Source organism: Podarcis gaigeae (assembly GCF_964106915.1).
Source record: "Podarcis gaigeae genome assembly, chromosome: 4".
Taxonomy (NCBI): domain Eukaryota; kingdom Metazoa; phylum Chordata; class Lepidosauria; order Squamata; family Lacertidae; genus Podarcis; species Podarcis gaigeae.
The window spans coordinates 91,621,935-91,642,575 of record NC_139677.1 but is presented as its reverse complement, the minus strand read 5'-3'; the positions used below and the strand labels follow the sequence as shown (position 1 = coordinate 91,642,575).

At 47.2% G+C, this 20,641-nt stretch overlaps 1 protein-coding gene and 1 long non-coding RNA gene across 2 annotated transcripts in view; both read left to right on the top strand.

Annotated features, from left to right (window-relative positions):
- The window catches only part of FAT3 (FAT atypical cadherin 3), a 478,212-nt gene that overhangs the window by 430,519 nt on the left and 27,052 nt on the right, over positions 1–20,641 (top strand). The window contains exons 19-22 of the mRNA XM_083737613.1: positions 45–242; positions 1,695–2,493; positions 15,280–15,414; positions 16,123–16,280. Of these exons, the coding sequence (XP_083593739.1) occupies positions 45–242; positions 1,695–2,493; positions 15,280–15,414; positions 16,123–16,280 (1,290 nt within the window). The remainder of the gene's footprint in view (positions 1–44; positions 243–1,694; positions 2,494–15,279; positions 15,415–16,122; positions 16,281–20,641) is intronic.
- On the top strand, positions 14,958–15,194 carry LOC310844034. The gene is made up of 2 exons (XR_014563902.1): positions 14,958–15,053; positions 15,098–15,194. It is a non-coding gene; the product is annotated as an uncharacterized lncRNA (long non-coding RNA).

The following is a 20,641-nucleotide window of genomic DNA, read 5'->3' as shown; positions in this document are numbered from 1 at the left end:
TTAAAACCCTTTTCTTAACATATACACTGTGTGTATGCACAAAGGAAAATAAACCAGTGGGAACAAGCATTCTGCAGCTGGTGGTGACAGACAAAGACTCTCTGCACAATGGACCCCCTTTCACCTTTTCCATCTTGACGGGTAATGAAGGCGAAGAGTTTGCATTGGACCAGCAAGGCGTCTTACGATCTGCAGTCGTCTTCAAGTACAGGGAAGCAACTGAATATGTGCTCTGCATTCAGGTACTGCTCTCTTCGTACTCAAAAGTGTTGGGAAATAGTTCTCACGGCAAACTGTCATCCTCTCATTAGGCCCTTGTGCCATCTTTCTGATTTCACCCCCTTGTACTGTGCACAAAATTGTGTATTTTATTACCCACTTTTAATTCTGTAGAGATGGCTAATTAACCAGACACCTTACAAAACCATTCACGTTAAATGGATTTTGGGAGCTGATTAACATTAATGATGCAGGATTTTAATTATTGTTGTTGTTGTCACACATGTAGGCAAAGTCACTGTTCTACTGTGTAAGCAGGAAGGACCAAAAAGAGCATGCATTTTGCAAATGTCCCCTGATCTAATTACATAAAAGGGACAGAGATCACACAGGCTGTTAGGCCTCTGTGTATACATCCAGTTTTGCAGTTTGCATATGCAGTGTGCAAGTAGCTCTGCCCATTTGGGAAGAGGGTAATCCAGGTAATCTTTGCAAAAATAGTAAGGGACCAGGGGAACTGTCCACTCGCTACCTTCCAACCCAAACTATTGAGGGGAAGATGAATTTCTCATGAATTTCTCCCAGGTTCCAGTTCCAACAATTCAGGAAGAGTCATAACACAATCCTAAGTGTGAAACGCAGGTACTTGTAATTAATTCCCACTGAGTTTGCTGAGTCTCACTTCCTAGTAAGCGTATTTAGGATTGTAGCTTTGGGTCAAGTTTCAAAGCTAATGTGGACTGCACAACGAACACTGATCAGCGGCGTAGCGTGGGTTGTCAGTAACTGGGGCAAGGCAAGTAATTTGCGCCCCCTAACCTGCCGCCGCTGCCAGCTTCTTCTTGCTGCTGCCTGGGCTGGGGTATTTACGGTAAGGTAGCCACTGCGGCGGCGGCGGGTCCATGTCAGGTGATCTGAGGCGAGTTGCCGCTGGCGCTGCCGCCCAAACGACGCCGCTTGCCCGGAGGAGGAGGAGGGCAGAGAGGCGAGGAAAATGCAACATGGCCCAGCAGCTGCAGCAGCGGCGGCGGGGCTGTGAGGAGGGGCTGCCTGGCGCGCCCTCCGCGGCTCTGACGTGCGGGGACCGCCTGCCGGACGCCTTCAGCCCGGACGCGCGCACAGCTCGTCGGTTCCGCGAGACATGGGGCTCTGCTACAGCCTGCGCCCGAGGCTCTTTGGTGACTCCGGAGGCGGCGAGCGCGCCCCACCCAGATGTTGCGCCCGGTGCGTCCGGCCCCCCCTGCACCCCCCACGCTACGCCACTGACACTGATAGACCAGCCTGATAGAGAAACTTGGCAGATTTACCTGTGCATGTGTGTTTCCTTATTATTTTAAAACTGTTTATTTGGGATCAGAGTCTATACTGCAAAGACTCTGAAGTTCTTCCAGAAAATGGAGTGCTCGGATCTTCATCGACCATTATTTGAAGTAACGGTGTGTTTTGTTTTGCAATTTTACCATGCATCAAATTAGGCAAAGGATTCTGGAAAACCTCAGCAGGTATCCCACACCTATATCCAAATTCGGGTCATCGAAGAAAGTATCCACAAGCCAACAGCCATCCCTCTGGAGATTTTTATTGTCACTATGGAAGACGACTTCCCAGGAGGCGTCATTGGGAAGATACACGCGACGGACCAAGACATGTACGACATCCTCACGTACGGCCTGAAGTCCGAGCAGAAAAGTTTGTTCAAGGTCAACAACCATGATGGGAAGATCATTGCCCTGGGCGGGTTGGATAGCGGGAAGTACATCCTGAATGTATCGGTCAGCGACGGGAGGTTCCAGGTGCCCATGGACGTGACGGTCCACGTGGAACAGCTGATGCAGGAAATGCTTCAGAACACGGTCACCATCCGTTTCGAGAACGTCTCCCCCGAGGATTTTGTGGGGCTCCATATGCACGGCTTCAGGCGCACCCTGCGCAACGCCGTACTCACCCAGAAGCAAGACAGCTTGCACATCATCAGTATTCAGCCCGTGGCGGGCACCAACCAGCTCGACATGCTGTTTGCGGTTCAGATGCACACGGGCGGCTTCTATAAGCCTGCCTACTTGATTCAGAAGCTCACCAATGCAAGGCGACACTTGGAAAATGTGATCCGCGTCTCAGCTATACTGGAGAAGAATTGCTCTGGGTTGGATTGTCAGGAGCAGCACTGCGAGCAAAGCCTGTCTATTGATTCCCATTCCCTGATGACCTACAGCACAGCACGGATTAGTTTTGTGTGTCCCCGCTTCTTCCGAAACGTACGCTGCTCTTGTAATGGTGAGTGGTCTCTCCTGCCCCCCCCCCCTCTCTTCTGCCTCCGCCAATCCCATTCCTCCCCGTCCTTACATCGGAGCTTAGTTTTTATTTCTCTAACGCCAGCCAGTTCAATTCAGTTAGTTTAAAAAGAGCTTTTGGAAAATGTACAGCTGAGAATCGATTTCTCACGCTCAGCAGGAATGGCTGGCGTTTATTGATGTCAAATGGGACCTGGTGAACCTTGACCTCTGTGGAACAAAGCTGTCCAAAGTTTCCAGGGGCAGTTCAGTCAAAGGGATCCGTAAACCTCGTGCCACGAAGAAAGGTTATAGGGCTTTCTAGCCAAATCTGTGGGGGCATGAAGGGTGGCTGTGTAAGAACAGCCCCAGACTGTTTTCAGTATTTTCAAATAGAAGGTGACATTTGACCCAAGTGATAAAGTTAAAAAGGGCTTGTCTCATTCCCCTTTTTTTTTGCTGGAGTAATGAAAACCAAAAAAGCATTTCATTAAGTAATTCGTAGCAAAGGAGGGTTCTTGACCTTTTTCAGCCTGTGCTCAATGCTATGCTAAGGCTGTAGCTCCCCCCCCCTTAACAAACCACCTTGTGAGAATGTGATCTGAAACTCTTGTACCATTCTTGAAGGGGGTGCGGTTATCATTGCCATGGAATACTGCACATTTGCTTTCTGTTAAAATTAGGCACCATTTACGTATGTGCCACAGTTTTGGGGTGCTGCTTTTTTTTTAGAATTGACACTGTGGGGAGTGAGCATCACAGGGAGGAATGGCTTGGAAACATACCCACAAAAAAATGACTCATTCATCTGCAGGAAAATGTTGCTAGCTTGGTGGGGTCTGGCAGAGAAGGTACCAAGAGCTCTGTCTTTCCTCCAGTAATTTGCTGTACCTTGGGTTACATACGCTTCAGGTTACAGACTCCACTAACCCAGAAATAGTACCTCAGGTTAAGAATTTTGCTTCAGGATGAGAACAGAAATTGTGCTGTGGCGGCAGCAGGAGGCCCCATTAGCTACAGTGGTGCTTTAGGCTAAGAACAGTTTCAGGTTAAGAACGGACCTCCAGAACGAATTAAGTTCTTAACCCGAGGTACCACTGTATTTCTGTGCTGGGCATGGAGAAGAGAGCTTCTCTCCTGTGACAGCCCACTCGATTTCCATGCTGGACACAGCGGAAGGATGGAGTGCTCCTTCCCAACCACACTTCTGAATACTAGTGGCTGCGAATCACAACTGGAGAGAGTGCCGTTGCACTCAGATCCTGTTTGTGGGCTTCCCATAGGCATGTGGTTGGCAGGATGCTGGACTAGGTGGGCTTTGGGTCTGTGCATTATTACCTTGCTCACTCACCTGAATGGAATTCCATGCACTCACCTACAGTGGTACCTCAGGTTACATACGCTCAGGTTACATACGCTTCAGGTTACAGACTCCGCTAACCCAGAAATATTGCTTCAGGTTAAGAACTGAATGAGAACAGAAATTGTGCTGCGGCGGCAGCGGGAGGCCCCATTAGCTAAAGTGGTGCTTCAGGTTAAGAACGGTTTCAGGTTAAGTACGGACCTCCGGAACGAATTAAGTACTTAACCCGAGGTACCACCGTACATGCAATTTCTTATCCCCCTATGGCTTTCAGGTGAGTGTATAAATCCAAGGCTACAGGTCTGATAAATAAATGGTCAGCTTGCAGCTCAAGAAAGCTGGAGCAGAAGCAAGCAACATTCTTGAAATTTGTATTTTACTAGGAATGCTATTCCCACTGGCAGATGCCATGGTTATTCACTATTTATTCAGGCCAGCTGTGCAGCAGTTTTACCTAGTTTACCTTGATTAGCAAACTGAGTTATCAAAACACCGCGTAGTCCGAAAGACAGGAAAGCAAGGGTTTGGGCATCTCCAGGGGTTTGGAACTTTGATCCAGGTTGGACAGCATCCAGATATGTAGATGGTTCTGTCCAAATCTTTAGGCTACAATCCATAAAGTTTAATTTTTAAGTCTTCTGAACTAATCCCACCGACTGTAATGAAATTTTTGCAGAAGCATGTTTACCCAGCCAGCTGCCTCAGTAAGACTGGGTCCAGTGCGTTTGTTTCCCCTCTCTGGTAATGTTAATGTCCATAAGGTAGGGTTTTCGCCTACATCCACAGAAGTAAACAAAATGTGACTTAAAATGTGTTCATCTAACCAGAAGCAATTAAATCCTGCGGATCTTGCACATCAATGCTGTTGGTTATAGTCCCTTTCAACCAGTGTTTAATGGTGAAATACAATACCTTTTCTTAATAATTTTTTCCTCCATGTCCGATACCTACCGGTAGTTCCCACCCACCCCACTTATGGGCATGCCTCATACCCAGACAGCCCATGTAGTCTTGTCTAGTTATGGTATTGTTTAATGTTGCTCTCCAGATGTCATTAGACTTTCAGGTCCCATCATTCCTGATCATGCTGACTGAGGCAATTGCAAGTTCGAGTCCCCACAAAATTGGGTCACAGGCTCCCCAACCTCTGCTTTTAGAGATTTACGGTTTTGGTGGTTAAGAGTTTTCTTCTCCCACCAACAATTCTGAGAGCCATAGTTAGAAGGGAGAATTCATAGAATCATAGAATCATAGAGTTGGAAGAGACCACAAGGGCCATCGAGTCCAACCCCCTGCCAAGCAAGAAACACCATCAGAGCACTCCTGACATTTGGCTGCCAAGCCTCTGCTTAAAGACCTCCAAAGAAGGAGACTCCACCACACTCCTTGGCAGCAAATTCCACTGTCGAACGGCTCTTACTGTCAGGAAGTTCTTCCTAATGTTTAGGTGGAATCTTCTTTCTTGTAGTTTGGATCCATTGCTCCGTGTCCGCTTCTCTGGAGCAGCAGAAAACAACCTTTCTCCCTCCTCTATGCGACCTCCTTTTATATATTTGAACATGGCTATCATATCACCCCTTAACCTCCTCTTCTCCAGGCTAAACATGCCCAGCTCCCTTAGCCGTTCCTCATAGGGCATCATTTCCAGGCCTTTGACCATTTTGGTTGCCCTCCTCTGGACACGTTCCAGTTTGTCAGTGTCCTTCTTGAACTGTGGTTGAATTCATGGTGGTGGAAACTAAGAAGTCAGTAATGTGACATTGATGTAACCGTTCAGGAACTTTGCTGACACCGTAACACAGTATACAATATAGTTTAAATACCAGTTGCCACAAGTCAGTATTAGCATTGACAGAATGTCACTCTAAAGCATGACAGCAGTTAGTTTTCCTGTCTGGAAAATAAAATATAAGATGCAACCGGGGCTAGGGCAGGGGGAGAAAGCAGTGCTTTGGGTTTTCTAGTCTTGTTTTCTAGTAGCTTGAACCTTACACTCTGCTACAACTCCAGTAATCTAATAATAAGCACCCAGTTTTGAAAAGTGATTGGTGTTCCTGTTCCTGCTGGTAGGCTGTGTCTGCACATGACATAATAGCCAAATCTCTTAATAATAATGTTTAGCAAAAGGCACTTCCTAGGTGTTCAGTGCACTTTGTATAGACTGCCTTAGTAATCCTCACAACAGCTCAGCAGCATGGATCAGTAGTATTGGTTTTCCCCATCTTATCGTCACTGTGAATATTTGGGGCTCAGCTGAGATTTCGTGCAGGGAGTTTACATCTCACCCCACTGTATTGCACCAGCTCTGACACGGCGTGGCATGCAAAGAACAGTCAACATACTGAGCCAGGAGTTATCTACCTTTGGGTGATGTAGCAGCCACACCAGTTTTGGCACCATGTAGATGCTGCCATCATGATAATAGCATTTGCTTACACACCAGTATGTATCCACGATGGTGGGTGGATTCTGCACTGCCCAGTTGAGTGTTAATGCATATCCATGTAAATCCAGGAAAATGGATCCATGGAGTCATCACCATGTTGCCAGGCAGCCATTTCCTTACTAGCAAAGGTGACGTTTTCCAGAGCCGCTCCAGTTTTAGCTAGATTGCTGTGTTTTTGTTATGTTGGAAGACACTCAGAGTGGCTGAGGCAACCCAATCAAATGGGTGGGGTATAAGTAATAAAAGATGATTCTGATGGATCACTCAGATGAACCACTTGCTTTTCAGTTGGTGGTGACCATAGTGATCATCACCATGGAAAAGATGTCAGAAAGACAACACCTAAATCTGCAAGTATTGTCAGGATTGAACACTGATTCTGGTATTTTGCCATGGCAGCCTTAGATGGAAAGGAAGTCCATCTTCTCATTCCAGCTCATTGTACTAGCTCAAAGATTTTAGGGACACATTTGCAACCTGCATATATTCCCATTTGATATTTGAATTTCATTTCATTTTCCAAACACATAAAAATATGCACAGCAATCAAACATAAATATGTGTAGATTGGTGGACAAACTTAAAAGCAAAGCAATAAAATAAAATAAATGAGTTACATCTGGGCCTTATTTTGCCAGACCCTAACCCTACTAAAGATTCCATCCCAATAAATAAAATCATTGAGTGACAGCCAGCCAAGTCCTACTCAGAGCAGACCTACTGAGGTCAGTGGGTCTACTCTGAGTAGGACCACTCGTTCAATATCACTCATCTTCTTTTATCCCAGCTTAACCTCATAGCAGGCCTTGGGGTAGCTTAAGCTGAGATACCGTGACTTGCCTACTGGGGTGTGATGAGCTCTGTGGCCACACAGGAATTTGACCCCCTCACCTTTCCAATCCAAGATGAGGTTGAGTCTACCCAGTGTCCTACACTTGCTCTCCAACTAATTGTCACATTTATTCATTTCTAAAATCAGATGGATTCATCCCATCATATTAAAGAGATTTGATACATTGGCTGACCCTCTGCTTTATATCTGTAGTTCTTCTGAACAGTCCTGTAGTCCTGTTCCTGTTCCCGCAGGGGAGTGTCATCTGTTTATTTTGGGGTTGCCTAGAGATTGTATATTTGTTGGTTCTAATTGCGGGAAGAAACAAAGAACGGCGGGGGGCGGAGGATATGCTGGACTTCAGAGCAGAGACTCAAGCCTGGGCTATAAATCCCCAAAGGTGGATAATGTCCTGGGGAGTGCTTTAGTGGCTTTTGGTCCCTGCCATTGTGAAATCACCCTGAAAATGCATGTTAGCCAGGAGCAAGGCAATAAGACAAGATTTGTAGCTTGGGGCCCTTATATCCACAAAGGCAGACATAAAGAACCCTCTCCAGAGCTTCAATATTTTAAAAGTTTTGTGACAGCTATAAAATTCACCTACAGAAGCTTGAATAAAAAGTTGAAATGCCTGTAGTTTATCTGTCAGGACCGCTCTTACAGTTTGATGGGAACGCTGGCTTGCGCTGAATAGTGGCTTTGTGCAAGGACTAGGCATCAGTGCCAGAGCGGGAGCGGCGTCACAGTATTGGCAGAACGGGATGGAGCCATCCGATGTGGCCCCAGTTGCTTGGCGGAGAACGCCTCTTGACGGTTAAAAATAAGAAAAGAAAAGAATCGGAAGAAGCACACGATAGCACTAGCAGTTGCGGCTCCTGGCATTTACACTTAGGTGCCCTACTGCTTTTGCCACAGTGCTGCAGTTGTGGCAGAGGCACGGGGTAACGGCTGATTTAATGAAACCCTAGTTCTGCGCATAGCTGTCAACTGTCCCTTATTTGGCGGGAAACTCCCTTATCCCAGCCCAGCGCCGTGTCCCGCTGTTGTCCGTTATTGATGATGTCCCTTAAATTTCCCAGGTTTCATGCTCTCCCGGCTCGGGAGGGAAGCAGTGGCTTGGGGTTCGCTGCTGCGCGCGAGAGAGAGAGTGCGCTGGCACCGTCGTCCTGGCGCAAGGAGTTCCATCGCCCCTTCCCCGCTCGAGAGAGGGAGGGGGAGGGGGAGAGACTCTCACCCACGAGCCCGGAGGCGGCAGCTGAGGAGGCAGCCTGAGGGAGGAGGAAGAGGAGTGGATAGGGAGGGACGCAGAAGGGTGGTGCTTCAGCGGCCGCGCCGCAACTGCCTCATGCCAGATTGACAGCACCTGTCAATCCTACCAATGTATGCAATTCTTTACAATAGCAAAATCCCTTATTTTGGCTGCTGATCCCTTATTTTTGAGGCTGCTGGTCCCTTATTTTCAAATCTAAGTTGACAGCTACGGTTCTGTGATCGCATCCTAGCACCAGCTCGTTGTGTGCAAGCTGGGACTAGCTTGCCGAAAAGAGCCCAAATGTATATCCAACCCGGCAGCAGAGCACACATTTTGGATGCAGATTTTTTTTATTATATTCGTTCAGCACATGTTATAGCCCCTGCCAGTTTAGGGGAGGCCAATAAGCTGCCTATCTAGGCAGGGTTGCTCTACAGCCTGGGCTCCCAAACTTGGGTCTGCAGCTGTTTTTGGAGTACAGTTCCTATCATTGCTGACCACTGGTCCTGATAGCTAGGAATGATGGGTGTTGCAGTCCAGAAATAGCTGGAGACCCAAGTTTGGGAAACCCTGCTCTGCCGCCTACAAGACATCACAGCCCTGGGAACAGTTCTACCTTAGTGACTCGCCACTCATCCTAAAGTTCATGGTTCCAGCCCTGGTAGCTCCTGACAATGGGTATGTCTGCTGCTGGGCAGCTGATAAATGGATCTTTGTTTCGTGTTGACTCAGTTCAGCAACCTAAATGTCATTTGCTTCCTTGGAGAATCGGGAGGCTCATCATGAAAGTGTCAGAAAATAGCCACCTTGAACATCTCATCCAACTACAGAAACCTTTTCAGTCACACGCCTTTGTGAAATACCCACGTGCATCTCTGGCTGCTTGAGGGTTTATGACCCATTTGTAGTTCAGCCAAAGCATCGGTGAGTTTCTTTGGGGTGTTTTTTTGGCTAGTGTGGAGGGTTGTGGTTCACTTGGGGTCTTGTTACCTTAGGATCTGAAGGCCTCTGCCATCACAGAGATTACCTGAGACAGTTTGCCTGCGCACCTGTCAGTTTATATGAACTTTGTAACTCAGGCCCACACACCTTGTGCCTCATCAAACAGAACACAGCCCATGAGCCGTGAGTGAAAGCCCAGCAAGAGTTTGACATCACCCACCCACACGCTGCTGTTTGTGCTGCCTGCCTAGGCCCGGAATGCCCTAATGCCTGACTGGTGAGCTGTGTTTGGCTTGCTGGGTCATGCAGGCCTGTCACATTAAATTATAAGCTTCTTCCCACATGTCTCTGGGCTTCATGGGGAGTTTATTCTGCCTAGAGTGGGAATCAGCCGAAACATGGCAAAGATTGATTACAAGGCTGTGTATTGATTTTATTGCTTGGTGTCAGAGATTTTCACCAGAGGTTAAAAGGTTGTGAAAACATGCGGTGCCTTGTTCCAAACTCTCAGCAGGGTTGTCTTCCAACAAGCTTATGTATATTCATGAGTCCTGCAGCTTTTTTGCCCAAGTGACTTGTCTATCTGTCAGCCGCGGAGAGGCTTGTTGAAAATTATCGCCTGACATGACATAAAATTTAATTGTGTTCTGAGGACAAATAACCTGTGCATACAGATCTCTGCGCAAGTGCCTAGGCGATACATAGATACATTGAAAGAGCCAGTGGAATCAGATGGACAATTGGGAACTCCAGAAGATACTATTTCAACTGCTTTGCAATTTTTAGCAGAGCCTTATATCACTGCAGCCAAGTTATCCACACATTTTAAAATACACATAAAAACAACAAATAGAATAAGGATTTTCTCCAGCCCTGAAAGAGAAGCCCTGATTTTTAACCATGTGCTGCTGGTGGTGTTTAAAAGAAGCAAGCAGGATAGGAAGAAAATAACGTTAAAATGAGAATGTGAAATAACAGGATAAATGATTCCATGGCTGCCATGCTATGTGCTCAAGGTATGAAAAGCTTCACCTGCTGATTTTTTGCAACTCAAGACGGTTTAACAGCAGGTGTGGAGAACCTGTGGCCTTCCAGATGCCGTGGGTCCCAACACCCATGAGCCCCCCTGGATGGCCAGTGGTGAAGGATGATGGGAGTTGTAGTCTATAAAACCTGAATGGCCACAGGTTGCCTCCCTCTGTGCTGTAGACATAAGAGCAGGCTGGCAGTCCCACCTGCCACTGGCATCACCTGAGCCAAATATGGTCTCCTGAACTGGTGATTTGGCCCCACAATGGCTAACTCTAAATGCAAAAGAGGGGTGAAGATTAATATTATTTGGGGCAATGGAAGGTGAGTACAGTCATACCTCATGTTACGTTTGCTTCATGTTACATTCTTTCAGGTTATGTCCCGCGGCGACCCGGAAGTACCGGAAAGGGTTACTTCTGGGTTTTGCCGCATGTGCGCTAAATCATGCATCGCACATGCGCACAAGCGTCAAATCGCGTCATGCACCTGTGCAGACACGGCACTTCAGGTTGCGCTCTTTTCGTGTTGCGAACGAACGGGCCTCTGGAACGGATCCCGTTCGCAACCAGAGGTACCACTGTATATACTCAATGGGAGGAGACAGCATGTTGGTCATTTTCCATTTCAGATTCATCCTCTGGCTGGACAGCTTGTTTGTCAAGGCTTTTTGTTGTTATGATGCAAGCCTCCATAATGTGAAGGTGTCCTACGCAGTGCTGTGAACTTAAGACCAAGCCTGGTATAAGATTTTCCATTGTGGCTCGTATATTCCTATATCACACTCAGCACTGTACATTGTTTGTAAGAATTTCCATGCATCGTTTTGCACGGCGGTGGCAAGGCAGGGCCCTTTGAGCTGTTTTATTCTTTCAAGACCTCGCAAGCAAATATTTGACAAAGTGAGAGGAGCGCCCGGAAAGATTAAATTGACCACAATGCACTGTAGATCAAGCACAGGCATTTACGGTTGCTGCCGTATTTGTAGGCAGGCCGTGTCCACTTAGAAGCCTACAGTAATAATTTTTCTGTTTCCAGGAAAAGACCTACGATGCAAAGTAATTGGAGCTATGCCTCGAGCAACACCATGCTTCCCTTGTGGTGAAGTGCATTAGGGACTCACGGTCTGTGATAACTACAAGGAGTGTTTGCCCCCGTACAAGTTCACTGTGTCCTTTATACTCTGTAAATAAGACTTGGGAGCCAAATAAATGAGATGGTCAGAGAATCCTGATTTGGCTGAGATTGCTTTAATTGCAACAGGAAGGAGTTGTTCTTCCTGAATTTGTTTTAAGATACCACACATGCACATACCATGTTTAGATATTATAGCCAGATGAACAGACAGACAAATGCATTTAACTGTGGATCAAGCTATGGTTAGAAGGAGAATTGCAGCCAAAATTTTGCAGGATAGAATCATAGAATCATAGAGTTGGAAGAGACCACAAGGGCCATCGAGTCCAACCCCCTGCCAAGCAGGAAACACCATCAGAGCACTCCTGACATATGGTTGTCAAGCCTCTGCTTAAAGACCTCCAAAGAAGGAGACTCCACCACACTCCTTGGCAGCAAATTCCACTGTCGAACAGCTCTTACTGTCAGGAAGTTCTTCCTAATGTTTGGGTGGAATCTTCTTTCTTGTAGTTTGGATCCATTGCTCCGTGTCCGCTTCTCTGGAGCAGCAGAAAACAACCTTTATCCCTCCTCTATGTGACATCCTTTTATATATTTGAACATGGCTATCATATCACCCCTTAACCTCCTCTTCTCCAGGCTAAACATGCCCAGCTCCCTTAGCCGTTCCTCATAAGGCATCGTTTCCAGGCCTTTGACCATTTTGGTTGCCCTCCTCTGGACACGTTCCAGTTTGTCAGTGTCCTTCTTGAACTGTGGTGCCCAGAACTGGACACAGTACTCCAGGTGAGGTCTGACCAGAGCAGAATACAGTGGCACTATTACTTCCCTTGATCTAGATGCTATACTCCTATTGATGCAGCCCAGAATGCATGGGCTTTTTTAGCTGCTGCGTCACACTGTTGTCTCATGTCAAGTTTGTGGTCAACCAAGACTCCTAGATCCTTTTCACATGTACTGCTCTCAAGCCAGGTGTCACCCATCTTGTATTTGTGCCTCTCGGTTTTTTTGCCCAAATGCAATACTTTACATTTCTCCCTGTTAAAATTCATCTTGTTTGTTTTGGCCCAGTTCTCTAATCTGTCAAGGTCGTTTTGAAGTGTGATCCTGTCCTCTGGGGTGTTAGCCACCCCTCCCAGTTTGGTGTCATCTGCAGATTTGATCAGGATGCCCTTGAGTCCATCATCCAAGTCGTTGATAAAGATGTTGAATAAGACCGGGCCCAAGACAGAACCCTGTGGCACCCCACTAGTCACTCTTCTCCAGGATGAAGAGGAACCATTGATGAGCACCCTTTGGGTTCGGTCAGTCAGCCGGTTACAAATCCACTGAGTGGTAGCATAGTCAAGTCCGCATTTTACCAGCTTCTTTACAAGAATATCATGGGGTACCTTGTCAAATGCCTTGCTGAAATCAAGGTAGGCTACATCCACTGCGTTCCCTTCATCTACCAGGCTTGTAATTCTGTCAAAAAACGAGATCAGGTTAGTCTGACATGACTTATTTTTCAGAAATCCATGCTGACTATTGGTGATCACAGTATTCCTTTCTAGGTGCTCACACACTGTTTGCTTAATGATCTGCTCCATGGAGACCATGGTTGTTTTGAAAACAGAACTTTCAAGGTTCCACAATGCCCTCCACACATACTTTTGTGCTGTTTTTCTTAGTTTACAGCCTTGATCAGCTAATGGTTCAGAGCATTTTCTCCTCAGAATTCCATATTCTTGACAACCACATGGTATCAGTGATCACATAGCCAATATGCTGATATAATGCTTCCATCTTATCAGTCATATTTGGCTTTGTGACGGTGCCCCATAGCTTCAGACTCAGCTGGATGGCAGCACCAGTTCAGAGTGAGGGCAAGAAATAATTGCTGTCACTCAGAATTAGTGGCTTTTTTGGGGGGGGGGGGAGCCACAATGCAGACACTTGCCCCTGGCACAATCCTCCCTGAAAGATCTCTGAAAGGAACCATATTTCTTGGGACTCGAAAGTATTTGCAAAAAAAAAAAAAAAATGTCCTTCCATTTGGGCTGAGTTTTGGATAGAATGAGATTTGCAAGCTGTGTTTTCAGATGGCCATGATTAGCAAAAACACTAGTAAAAGCACAACACTGCACCATGGATGGTTCCAAAGAGGGAAGGACAGAGAAATTCATCCAGAAGAGAGGAGGAAGGAGGGAAAAGCTGCTCACAAGGTTGAAGAAGTGGAGTATGTGATCCCACAGTCATGCATCTCAGAGATGCTCCACTTACAAGATTTGTTGCAAGAGTTGGATTAGCCAAGGTCCCGTCTGTAATAAGTGGGCCCTAAGACCCTGAATCCCACTCCTTAAAATAAAATCTGAACAAAATTGGTGAAGCTGTAAAGAGTTTATTTAGTGCAATACGTTCTTGCAAGATCAGGTGTCCAAAGTAGGCACACCCCAGCTTTGGCAAAGCATAAGCTTATATTCCCTACACCCGAAGTGCAGGTTCCCTCCCTTGTCTCCCCATTGGCTGGGTACTACAAGGTTTACAGCCTATCGCAGCCGCCTAATTTCCCTACTAACATTCCCGCCCCTGTTTACATCTCCCATTACTCTGATTTCAGCGCCCCTCTAGCCCTATCTATTATTTCCCTTATTTGGCTTGTGTTCCTATGCAGTTACTTGCTAAGCCAAGCAAAAATAACCACATATTGACCACAAGTTCTAAACATCTCCAATTATGAGAAGCGAGTCAACCTAGACTGCAGGTGTCTTGTCGATAAGTGTTATAACCTCATTCTGGCCACACGCTCTAAACCTTTCTAGTTATCGGATGTGAATCGATCTGAACTGCTAACGTCTGTCTAGCTTGTTGCATTTGTGGTTTATGTGAAAAAGCAGCATCCTCATTCCTCACACCATCTAACTCTTAAAATTTTGTAATTCCTCCAAATAAGGTTTTTACTTTATGTGATGGATAACGTAGCAGAGACTCTCCTCCCTGCAAGAGAGGGGAGTGGTTGTGGCTGGGAGCCGGACTCCGCCTCAAGCAGGTGGGCGTTTGCCCCCTGCCCCCCACTCACCTGGCTGGCGCCCTCGACCAGGCACCCAACCAGGTGCTTTCAAGGGGGCATGTACAGCAGCCTAAATTGCTGCGGCGCCAGCCTCCAGCCCTCACTTTTGTCGTCCCGTCGTGAGTCACCCATCCTCCACTCCCTTAGAGCAGGGTTTCCAGTTTTCTTTTGGCCTTGCTATGGACCTTAGGTTGGTCGCCCTGGTTGTCCAGGGGGCCTGGTAGGAATTTTTCCATTTGGCATTAGGCTTTTTGGCTTTTTCGCCTACCTCGTAGCAGTCGTCACAACTTTTGTGGTATTGGTGGGTAGGTTAGGCATTGGAATAAGGTGTTGTGGTGTCGAAGGGCTAGGTGTGGCCATCGCCTGCGCCTTCAATTTTTGGGTATTCCGTTAAAGGAATCCGGCGGTCGTGTATTCTGTCCGATGCCTGCTTGGCGGGAGGCCATGGCACGACCCTCGGTGACATCAGGGGAGAGCCTATAGTTGGATTAGCATCAACAGGCTCCACCTACTGGTGAATAACCCCCCCTTTGTTTTTTAGACTCACCCCTCTCCAAGTGGGTGGAGTCACCTGACATAATCCAATGCCTAAGCCAATACCTTTTCAATTGCTGTAATCAATAAAGTTGTGGCCTTTTCTTGCCCATTAACCTTATATCACGTGTCCTTGTGTTTCATTCCACTGCGCGGGGTTCGGGTCCTCGAGTCACAATATCTGTTTTCCTCTCAATTTGCAACAGGAGGATTGTGTCCAGGTTCCAGTGATCCCTGCACAGAGAAGCCCTGTCCCGGAGATATGCAATGCGTGGGCTACGAAATCAACCGGAGGCCTTTCATCTGCCAATGCCCTCCTGGAAAGCTCGGGGAGTGCTCAGGTACACGCTCTGTTCTGTTGCACCATCAGGCATCACCCAGACCATCTTGGTTGTAGAAGTTCAATGCGGGTGAAAAGAGGGTTGGGGCAGTGCTGTGCTTTACTGCTTTTCCAAGCTGGTTCTTGAGTTGGCCAGACTTTGCAAATGCAGCGTTTTTGCTGGGGCTGATGGGAGTTTTAGTCCAAATCTATTCGGAGGGCGCCAAAGTTAACAAAAGTCCATCAGAACACATGGCTGGTAGGCTGTATTTAGCTTGGCGGAACACAAGTTGTACAGGGCTCCCCCCCCCCCCCCCCGTGTACCAGCGCTAAAATAAGAATAAAAATTGTTATCTGGTTTGTTCACTACAAATACACCCGATTGCATTTTATGCATGGTAGTAATTCCTATCGAGAAACAACATTTCCCCCCTTATTAGTGAGTTAATCTTCCTTAACGTAAGGTGCTTGTACAAGAGGGACAAGTTTTTAATCTATCAGAAGATGGGCGCTTCTTTTTTTAAAAAATAGTCTCCCTTATCAGCCTTGTTAGCCGTGCATCTTCCTTAATTAACTTTTTCCCCCCCTTTGGCAAGCGGTAGGATAATCTCCCAAGTCTTATTTCAAAATGTAAAAAGATTTTATATATATATATATATATATATATATATATATATATATATATGGATTGTCTCTCTCTTATTGCCTCTTCTCCAAATGGTTTTTTCAGGACACACTTCCCTTAGCTTTGCTGGGAATAGTTACATCAAATACCGGGTTTCCGAAAATAGCAAGAAGGAGGAATTCAAGTTGGCGCTGCGTCTGCGGACTCTGCAAAGCAACGGGATTATAATGTACACCAGAGCAAATCCCTGCATAATTCTGAAGGTAATTAAAATAAGTTTATCTTTCCCCGCAGTTATTTTTCTTGATTATACGCTTCCCTCTCTCTTTGGGCTCCCACTGCTGGGAATGCTGCTCCCATTTTTAGCTGTGGATGCAGAAACTTCGGCGCTCTCGGGGCTTTTCTTTCTGTAGGATAATGAGGAACGAAACCACAGCTTCAGCCACAACGAGGGAACTGTCTCATTGTTTCTGATAGTCATGTTTCTGTTGAAGAAAAAAATGCTCCTGGGGATGTAATAGGCTGTAGCAAGCCCAGGCGACTTATTCCAGCAATGCCTGTCAAAGCTGCCCTTAGTTACACCAGAAGCACCATCAGTCCACCTAGTTCGGTATTGTCCACACTGATTGGCAGCAGCTTTTCAAGGATTGACAGAAGACCTGGGGATTGAACCTGGGACCCTATACAAGGCAACCAGATACCCTACCACTGAGCTACGTCCCTCCCCCAAGGTTTGATCACCTATGGCAGCGGTTCTTACTTAACGTATTTTTCTATCCATAAGACGCACCCGACCATAAGACGCACCTACTTTTTAGAGGGGGGAAGCAAGAAAAAAAAATTATGCGCAGAGCATGTAAGTGGCTCTCGCTTTTCTTGCTTTAAACCCTTCCATCCCTCCTCCTGCTTCGGTGAGAAGCCAGCAGAGCAAGAGCGATAGCTGTGGAGTGCCTTTTCTGCTGGCTTCCCAGCAAAGCGGGAGGAGGGACGAAAGGGAGCCCTTACAAAGGAGCGCTGAGCAGAGCCTGGCAGCGGCTCTTGCTGGCTTTTCCGGGAGGTGGGGGAAGGGACAGAGAGCAGCCCTTGGCAGCCTTCCACCTCGTGGAAAAGCCCCCAAGAGCCGCGCACACGCTAGGCGTGGCTTTTTAAAGGGAACGCTGAGCAGAGCCTCACGCCTGCATTCACTCCATAAGACGCACACACATTTCCCCTTACTTTTTAGGAGGGGGAAAGTGCGTCTTATGGAGCGAAAAATATGGTAGCTGTGGACCCCCTGCTTTTCAAAAGCCAAGCCATGAACTTTTGAAAAGCTTGATATCTCTGCTGTAGTTTTTGTTATGCAAATGGTGCCCTTCTGCCCCAGTTTTTCTACCTAAAAAGCAGAGTGGAGCAATTCTGAGAGCCCATTTGCACAGAACTCTGTCCTTGCCGCCTTCAGAACTCTTGATCTGCATCGGCAGGGCTAGCAGAACCTGTGTTTTCATGTGGGAGCCACAATGCAGACCAAAAAAATCTCTGTTTCTATGTCCTTGCCATCAGAGGCACTTGGTAATGGATATGTGGCCTCATTGAGTAAAATTCAATACTGAAAAGTGTGAGGCTGCCATACGTTACCCCCGTCAAGGGTCGCCTGAAGCTCCCATTGCTTCAGCTACAAGAAGCCTTGGATGTGATCCCAGGTGCAGCAGGAGCTGGAGAAAGTAATATTTTAATTAAACCTAACATTTCGCCCAAATGAACCTGAAATGCAATCCCACTAACTAAATATTCCCCTGGATGGATGGGCAGGCACCATTTTGTATTCATGAGCTGTGACTGCAGATGGACTTTGCAAGTCTAGGGAGGTCCCAAAAGGACCGTTTGATGGTTTCATTGCCTGTGTTGATATGCAGAAATGGATGACATCCAAGCACCTTATCCAGGCTAATATTCTAAAATGATATACGATGCCCATTCATCTCGCTTTGCTTATTTGGGGAAGCCGTTCAAGCGTGCCAATTTGTATATCCCCTTAGTGGTTGCTTCATACTCTCCTGCTTGGTCAGGATAATGAGGTTTTATGTGGATGCACATCTAGGTATATCAGGAGAAGGGAGGGGAACTTTCCCCCAGCTTTCTGGTGCCCATATATCTGTAGTAGCTATCACCCCAGCAGCTGCAGCCAGACATACCACCCCCTCCGTCTAGGCAGCCAAGACGTATTGCTACATTTCAAGGGCATATTCTATCCAGGTTGAATCTCTAGAGGAAAGCAGGTGAGTGACATGACGTCATGGACTGGCTGGATGCAGAGGAGTGGTGGTGGGACGATGATGAGTGGTCAGAGGGAGAAAACTGGGAAGAAGAGGTGTCAGAAGCTGAAGAGGTTACAGAGTTTAGTGAGCAGGAAGAGGCTGGGGCAGAGAGCAGTCTAGGCTCAGAGGCAGAAGAGGCTGGAGAGGAGGAGGAGGGCCAAGAGACAGAGACGAGTCAGGCTCGTGAAAAGCCAAGGTGTATCCTTCTCCTGCTTCAACAAGCTCTTCTCCCCCGGTCTCCAAGAACCAGAAGAGGTATGAAGAGGGAGGTGCAGAGACAGGCTCCCCAGCATAGTCTCAGATTGCTTGGGAAGAACCCGGAGGAGGAGGAGGCTTAGGCAGCTGTGGGAAGGCGGGGACCTTCAGCCCCCACAACTGCCTCATTGGGGCAATTTCTGCCATGAAGAGTTGCTGTGCTCACTAGGCCTGTGGGGTTAGCATTTTACATGGCAGCTGCAAAGCATCATCAGCGCCTCCCTCTTGTGACTTCCTTTTTCAGCTTTCAGAATTTGACTTTAAAAAAACAAACACAAAAAACCCTGCATTTTCCCCAGTTGTGCACAGCCCACTGCTGTTCTGTCTGGCTATGACTTCCATAGAATGTCCTAGCTATTTCCTTTTCTGTGGTTGCTTCTCCTCCCTAGGATTCATTTTAACCATTACCTTTGCTGAAAGAATTGCACTGCCATTGTTGTTGTTTTCCCCTACGCCCATTTCCCACTAAATTGTAGGGGTGGTCAGGATTGGGAGGGTGGTATGGGGGAGGCAATATTCATCCCTTTTCCTGCATACAGTGGTCCCAAAAGAAAATGATGGACTAGAATGGCTCTCAGGGAGGATTTGACAAATTCATGGAGGAAAAGGTTGTCAGTGGCCGCTAGCTTTGGTGGTTGTGTTGCAGGTTGTGTTGCAGGCAGTTGCAGGGGCTGAGAACCACAGCAGCTGAATACCAGTTGCTGATAATCACTGCTGTATTTGGGTCCTATTTAAAGACTTCCCCTAGGCATCTGGTTGGTCACTGTAAGAACAAGGTGCTGGAGTAAATAGGCTTTTGTTCTGATCTAGCCAAGCTCTTCTTGCTCGCTTGCATTCTTAAATGGCTTTCTTGCACCTGTGGCTAGAGACAATGGCAGTGTTGAGAAGGGAATGATACTGCTGTTGGCACGTGTGGTATGTGTGTTCCTTCCCACTCTTGTTTCTAATGAAACCTGCATTGCAAGGTTTGGTAAAAAAGGTAAAGGGACCCCTGACCATTAAGTCCAGTTGCGGCCGACTCTGGAGTTGCAGTGTTCATTTCGCTTTATTGGCCGAGAGAGCCGGCGTACAGCTTCCGGGTCATGTGGCTAGCATGACTAAGCTGCTTCTGGCGAACCAGAGCAGCACACAGAAACGCCGTTTACCTTCCCGCCGGAGCGGTACCTATTTATCTACTTGCATTTGCTTTCGTGCTTTCGAACTGCTAGGTAGGCAGGAGCAGGGACCGAGCAACGGGAGCTCACCCCGTCGCAGGGATTCGAACTGCCGACTTTCTGATTGGCAAGCCCTAGGCTCTGTGGTTTAACCCACAGTGCCACCCAGGTCCCATGCAAGGTTTGGTAGGAGCTTCAAAACTCTGCCAGCCTGCTTGAAGGGAGGCACAACATCACCATCACAGGAAATGGTGTCTTTCTCATACTGCCTTCGCTGCTCTTAAGGACCATAAACTGTCTCCAGGCTGCGAGTTTTATCGAGAAACAGCTATCCTGGCCAGGAACGGTGGTGTCATCAGTGCTGTCGTCCACCCTTGAACCTGCCACAGGCTTTCCTCATTCTTCTTATTTATGAAGCACTTAAAAATTCTATTTTGTACTGCGCGAAGGATGAAATAGGCAGAATGGCTGCCAGAACGGTTTACAATCTAGCAGATGTGGCATAAATGGGAAGGGATGGTAAGGGAAGAAGAGGACATGGAAACACAGAGGGTTCTGGTGAATTTGCATAATGGCCAGGTGGAAAGGCAGCTGATGTGCTTCTTCGCGTACAGGTTGCAATCTGTTCCCTCGGCATTCAGCAAAGCCTCAAGTCCCTCTTTGCCTGCTTGCTTTTGGGTTTGTCCTCGGCTGCCACCTGTGTGGGAGCGTCACATATGTAGGTTCAACCTCATTTTTCCCCTCCTAAGACGGAATCTGAAGTCTGCTTGAAATGCTTATTGGGCAGCTGCTGCAAATTCTGTGATGGAGGAGAAAGGGCATACCCAGCCTCACTTCTGCCATGCTCTTGAGATATGCTCTTTGCACCCACAAAACCTTTTAGTCTCCTCCACACACACAGTACCCTTGGTCACAAGGTGA